General features: G+C 41.3%; 2 protein-coding genes across 2 annotated transcripts in view; one reads left to right on the top strand and one right to left on the bottom strand.

The window, feature by feature from the left end:
• LOC143861095 (mitochondrial import inner membrane translocase subunit TIM8-like) overlaps positions 1-2846 on the top strand; it is a 12582-nt gene extending 9736 nt beyond the window's left edge. The window contains exon 2 of the mRNA XM_077371990.1: positions 2424-2846. Within this exon, the coding sequence (XP_077228105.1) occupies positions 2424-2612 (189 nt within the window). The 3' untranslated portion in view covers positions 2613-2846. The remainder of the gene's footprint in view (positions 1-2423) is intronic.
• Positions 2847-2872: 26 nt separating this feature from the next.
• Positions 2873-5746, bottom strand: LOC143861628 (pentatricopeptide repeat-containing protein At5g27110-like). Its single transcript, XM_077372520.1, has one exon. It carries the CDS (start codon positions 5744-5746, stop codon positions 2873-2875), a length of 2874 nt encoding a protein of 957 aa, XP_077228635.1.
• Positions 5747-6761: the final 1015 nt, after the last annotated feature.

Consider the following 6761-nt stretch of genomic DNA (forward strand, 5'->3'; position numbering starts at 1 on the left):
TCCTCCCCACATAAAATTTATGGGTGATCTTTGGGGACATGGGTGACTTTTCCCTTTCCAATTTCAGTTTAAATGATTTGATTATCTAGTTGAATGTGTTACATACTTGTTAGGAAGACAACCCTGTTTTAGTGAGGTCCCTAACAACCCTCCTTATTGTGTCACATGTGCAATACCACGTTAATAACCATTTATCATGACAAGAATACCCAATTTTCTTTTATAAAATGACAAACATAACCCTACTTTGATACACATGACAACATTAGGGTCGTTGTTTGGGACCATCCTAAAATGGGTTTCTTCACATAATTTTCTGCAATGTTATGTAGTTTTACTCTTAATTATGCATCAATTTTGTGTATTAGCTGGTTTAGATCTTCTTCAGTTACTAGTATTATTTCCATAATTTTTTTCTCAAATTCCTATTATCCCGTCTTTAGCTTTATGCACAAGGAGTTAGATACATTACAATCAATTTTAGCTTGTACGTTGAAATAGTTTAGGTAAGGGAGTGTCTAGACCACATGCATATGAAGGATGAGTTGTCTTTAAATAAGGTTTTTTCCCTTTTGGTCTATCTTAGTTATGCAGAGTAAAGAATAACAGAAGTGTTATATAAGGGGGAAAACACATGTTTATTTCTGAAGAAATTTTGTTATCTACCTTTCAAAAAAAAAAAAAAAAATTGTTATCTTTCGAAAAAACAGGTGTCCTAAGAAATTTTGTTTCTTTCCAGAGGTGTCAAATATGGCATATGGAACCAATCTCCACATAGCCCGGACTACATCCCCAAACGGCCCGCCACTCCATTTCAATAATATCATCTTGATTGGTATTTGGAGCGGCCTCTCAAGCCCGAAGCTTCTAATTATTATCATCTATAACCTATATGAGAACTCACAACTTGCTAAAAGATGGTCTAGACTCTAAACATTCTTCATTTCGTGAGCAGAAGACACCACCTCTCCATTTGCGCTTCCTCCTTTTGAGACGGTCACACGTTTTGATCCTTATCCTTGATATCATCGAAGTGAAAGCCACTACCCGCCACTGCCCTAGGTGGTGCCTCCGCTTTCCAAATCCTAATGCACCGAGTCTTTCATGTTCAATAATGCCAACCTATAGAAAAAATGAGCGAACCGAGGGAGAAACAAAAGGGCTGGGGTTCGAAACCCTTCGGTCCTCAAGATTAGGGGAACAATATCAGGAATTAATACGAGTATCAATAGGCTACTAATTTCAGTATCTTTAAGGTCTCTCCTAAATCTAGGGCCCCAAAATACCCAACCACCCCCCTCATCTCTATGTAATCCTGAACTCTAGCTTCCCTATTGGTTGCTAGTAGGTAAAGGCTCAAAAATGCATGGCACAAGAATCTCCCCCCTCCCCTTCCCCACCCCAGGCTCTCTCTCTCTCTCTCTCTTCCGAGGCCCCCAACTTCTCCCCTTTTTATCCACCGTGATTTGATGCCGCAAAGCCGATTTATCTCCCTAAATCTCCACGACCATTTACCCTGAAGTGTTTTGTTTCTCATTTTTATCTTGATGTTGCCTTCCAAAAGTGCTGAGTTTCCTCTTGCTCTCCCCTCCCCATAGAAAATCTCTATATTTTTTCCTACTTTCTTGCTCACTTAGGTTGGCACTTTGTAGAGGGATAAAAAAAAAATAATACAAGGTTGGCTAAAGCCGCTTTGATTAAGGTAATTCTTCCACCAAAAGATAAATATCTTTTTCTCCCAGGCTGTTAATTTCCTCTCCACCCTTTTAATTACCAAGCCCCATAGGGCGGCTTTGTGCACACCAAACCCTAACGGAAGTCCAAGATGAGGGATAGGAAAATCCTCTACTTTGCAACACATTATAGATGCATAAGCCGACACCTCTTTTTCTTGCATATTGGTCCCCGCAATACAGCTCTTAGCGAAATTAATCTTTAATCCAGAAATCATTTCAAACCATTTAAACACTCCCTTTTTAAATTCCTTACGTATTCCACCTCATCCCCTATACGTACTTGGAATGACTTCTTTAATAAAATCTCTGTTACCTTTAAAAACCTTTGTTTCCTTTAAAGCATTCACAGAGAGGCTAATGATTTAGCAGATAATTTTGTAAAGCTGTGTATCTAGATCATCGCGGTATGTATCCTTAATGCATACCATTTCCAAAAAAAAAAAATTGTACCCCTAATGCATTCTGAATGCATTTTGATTATCTTCTCGAAAAAAGAGTGTTGCGTGTCATGATGTTCAGTTTAAATACCAGAGGTGTTTGTGAAGAGACCTTTATTTTGATCACAAACTACCTAAATTCGTAAGTGAATCTAGAGGTGAACAATCACTGAGCTCAATCGGAGATTCTATTTTCCTTCTGAAAGTCATCTTGATTTCTGACCTGGTTTACTTTTTTGCCTTCATGCAGGAAGAGAAGCAAAGAGCCATGGTTACTGAGATGGTTGGGAAGCTTACAAATGTATGCTGGGACAAGTGCATCACCGGTACCCCCGGCAGCAAGTTCAGCTCCAGTGAATCATCTTGCCTTACCAACTGTGCTCAGCGATATATGGAAATGAGCCTCATCATCATGAAACGCTTCCAGTCCATGCAATGAAATTCTAGTTTAGACCCCATCAAGAGATTTCTCCATTTTGCTATTTTATGCGTAGCTAAATGATTATGCGAGATACCTTGTATTTGGGAGGAATTGCAATCAATTATCTTTGTTATTAACATTTCTTGTTATCATTTCTAATGTTTTTATGCGTAGTTAAATGATTATGAGAGAGACCTTGTATTTTGGAGGAATTGCAGTCACTATCTTTGTTCAAAAGCTTTCTTTTTATCATTTCTATTGTCATTTATCATTGATGCTCAATTATTGGTTTTTATCTGCTTATACAAGTGTTCCAAGAGACTGTAAATCTCTTCTGTTTGCAGATGCGAAATATCATGCACTGTAAATACATGAACTCTCTTGTTGATCTCAATCCAACTGCACCCGGGTTCCTTCTTTACTGTGAGAAATCTCATTTTCTCTCTTGCCTCTCTAACCATCTCCCACTGTTTGGCCTCGGCATACATATTTGCTAGCAAAACATAAGCTGTTGGGTCGTCGGGTTTCATCGATATAAGCTGTTCTGCCGCAAGTTTACCTAGTTTCATCCTGCCATAGGTTCTACAAGCCGACAGAAATGCCATCCATGCCGAAGCACTTGGTGAAAAAGGCATTTTATTCATAAAGGTTATTGCTTGGTCCAAGTCTCCGGCACGACTGAACAAATCGATCATGCACGAGTAATGGTCTTCTGTTGGTTTAAGATCGTAAACATATCTCATCATATTGAAATACTGCTGCCCATTATGAACCATTCCTTCATGGCTGCAGGCAGAGAGTACGGCCATGAAGGTTGCGGCGTCGGGCCTGATGTCCACTTTCCTCATCTCCTCGAAGAGTCGGAGAGCCTCTTGGCTTCTCCCATTTTGTGCTAACCCTGAAATCATAGTGTTCCAAGAAATGGTATTTTGTACACCCATATTCTTAAAAATTGAGTGTGCTTCATCAATGTTGCCACACCTGGAATACATGGTGATGAGAGAATTGCAGACCGGGATGGTTGAGTTAAAACCTTGCCGTATGGCGAGAGCATGGAAACACCGACCACTATCTAGTGATGGAAGTGATGAACATGCATTGAGCATTCCGGAGATAACAAGCTCATCTGGTTCCACTTGCTCTCTCTGCATCTGGGTAAAGAGTTTGCTAGAGTTTTCCGGTTGCCCATTTTGTGCATAGCTAGCGATCATTGTGGCCCACGAGGCAACGCTATGTTCGGGCATTTGGTGGAATGTTTGGGCTGCTAAATTGACGAGTCTGCATTCCCCATACAGGGAGATCAAAGCGTTTTTAACTAAAACATCAGAACTTGCCATTCTTTTGATTGCAGAAGCTTGGATGGTTCTACCTTGTCTCAAGTCTCTGAGCCTCGCACATGAAGAAAGCACACTGGAGAGTGTATAGGCATCAGGAATGGTTCCAGAACTAACCATCTGCTGGAAAAGCTCCAGGGCCGATCCTCCATCCCCACTCTCATTGTAAGCAGAAATAAGGGCTGTCCAAAGAACTGTATCGGGTTTTGCGATATGGTTGAAGATTTTTTGTGCTGCCTCAACCATTCCATGTCTGGAGTAAAAGGTCACAAGTGCACTGGCAATTGTAATGTCTGAATGGAACCCAAGTTTGAGTAAATAGCCATGGAACTGGCATCCGAATTGTACCTCAGAAAGATTGGTACAGACCTGAATTATGGTTACTACAGTTAACTTTTCCGCATCTTGCCCTTCATTTATCATTTGAAGGAAAAATTCCAAGGCCTTTTTATCATAATGTTGTTCCAGGCAGAGAAGAATTATCTGGGACCAAGAGTGAGGTTCCCTGTTCTCCATCTGATCAAACACCCTGAAACCATCTATTGCTCTGTTGCATTTGCCATAGAATTTAATAAGCTGATTACCCATTAAAGGGTCTGAGTTGAATCCAGTTCTTACCATGTGGCCATGGATTTCCTTCCCTTGCTTGGTTAAGCAAGCACCCATGACTGTTTGGAGAATGCTTTGATAGGCAAACTTATCGGGTTCGATACCTGCAACCTGCATCTGCCGAAACAGATCAATTGCTACCACTTCTTCACCATTCTGGGTTAATCCTACAATTATAGCAGTCCGAAGGACTAAACTGTTTGAAGGTTGTTGTCTGATGAAAGTTTCGTAAGCAAGCTCGATTTCACCATGGTTAGCATACATGTTGATCAGAGCAGAGCATATGGGTATTGCAGATTCAAACCCCATTTTGATAATCTGGGCATGGATTTGAGTTCCTGAACTTAGAAACCCATCTACAGTAGCCGCTTTGAGTGAACTAAGAAATGTCACCTGGTCAGGAGAAATACCCAACTGCATCATCTGGTCTAAAAGCTTCAGAGCTTCTGAACAATTTCCATTCCTCACAAAACCTGCAATCATGGAATTAATGGTCTCCAGGTCTAACTCTTCGAGACCCCAAAAGAAAAGTTTGGCAGATTCCTCAGACCCACATGCCGCATACATCGTCACCAAAGCGGTGGCAACCGAAACATCTTGGTTGCAATTCAATTTCAATGCATAAGCATGCAAACTAGCCCCTTGTTTTATGTCGACAAGCTCTGTGCAAGTACGAAGGAGAGTGGAGAATGTGAAGGAATCAGGTTCCACGCCGGTATTCAGCATTTGGTGGAAAATGGCATTGGCCTGGTGGTGGAGACCGGAGCGAGTGTAGTGTGAGATCAAGATGTTCCACGAGACGGTATTTGGTTGAGGAATTCTCTCGAAAGCTTGGCGGGTGTCTCGAGTGCTACTGCATTTTGAATACATGTTGAGAATGTGATTGAGAAGGAAGACATTGGGTTGGATACCTGACTTCAGAATTATAGCATGGACTGATCTCGCCGAGCCTAGAGAACGATTCTCAGTTGAAGTTAGGACAAACTGAGTGAAGTCAGGGAGTTTCCGTTGATCAATCAAGTTCGGAGTGTGATCTTCTGAGCAATCTATATAAGAATTGTTCCGATTTGCCGGAGAATTCAGGTCTCTGAAGGGCCTGATGTGAAATCGGCGGTGGCCGGAAAATTGGGTCTGAGGTTGGGGGTCTCTTCTTAGATGAGGGTTGTTGATAGCGTAATGGGTAGGAGTACATTTGATTCCAGCAAACATTGTTGTTTGTGAAGTGTGGAATGTCTAGGAATGAAATATATGCTGAAGCTTGGTTTAGTGGTTCGACCACTACCTGAATTTGATAGTTTTATAGATTGGGGCCCATTGTGAATGGATGTCAGTTTGAAAATCTGACGTGTTGGATGATCCTATCCATTCAATCAAGAGATTGCAAATGGATGGCTAAAACTGAAATTGCTCATAATTTTAAGGGAGATGATTATTTCAACCCCCACCCATAGGATTATGCGTCCCCCTTTTAAAGTTAATTGTGGCAGACTTTTAACTCTTTTTTATGCCAAATCACCTTACAAGGAGAGAGGGGGAGGGGGGTTGGTGGTTGCATAATCCTACAGGTGGGGTGAAAAAATCATCTCCCTAATTTTAATTGAACAGGGCAAAAGATCTATTTGTTTAAGGTTAGTGTTGACTGATTGGGTAGTGGTCACCCAGAGTGGGCCCACTGGATGTTTGGTCCAATTGCCTTACACATGTACGATGGAGATCGTCTTGCCAAGTCAGGAGCCACTAGATCTCTCTTGTATTTGTGGCCGTCCTTGCCCAATGATGCACACTTCGTAATCTTTTTTCAATTTTAATAACCAAAAAGGGCTGCTTAAGATGGAGATAAGTGAAGTGCAGACTACCAAATTCAATTCAAGCGGTTAGAATACCATCCTTATTTCCCATCGATGATGGAAAATGATGATATCACATCCTTCTCTTCATTGCCCTGTCATCACAAACAACCATTGGCCTTCTATAATCACTAGCTTCTTATACAATTGAATCATCCTATTCATGACTCTACCTGAATCAACCAACTTGACCAATGCACATGTGTAGCTTGCCCTGAGTTTAATTTAGGAGAGGGACCTCAATGTCCTTTCCACCGACAGAAATCGTCACCTCCTCACCATCATCTGCAATGGAAAACTTGTCTCCACACCAATAGCAAAAGAAACCTTGTATGTGTGAACACCACTCCGTTTCCAATCATCCATCGAGGTACTAG

This window comes from Tasmannia lanceolata, unplaced genomic scaffold, assembly GCF_043159265.1.
Source record: "Tasmannia lanceolata isolate RefF3 unplaced genomic scaffold, GAP_Taslan_0.1 ptg000037l, whole genome shotgun sequence".
Classification (NCBI taxonomy): Eukaryota; Viridiplantae; Streptophyta; class Magnoliopsida; order Canellales; family Winteraceae; genus Tasmannia; species Tasmannia lanceolata.

Excerpts from the sequence above, each read along its gene's own strand:
- LOC143861628 (XM_077372520.1), bottom strand. The coding sequence starts at position 5,746 with ATGTTTGCTGGAATCAAATGTACTCCTACCCATTACGCTATCAACAAC.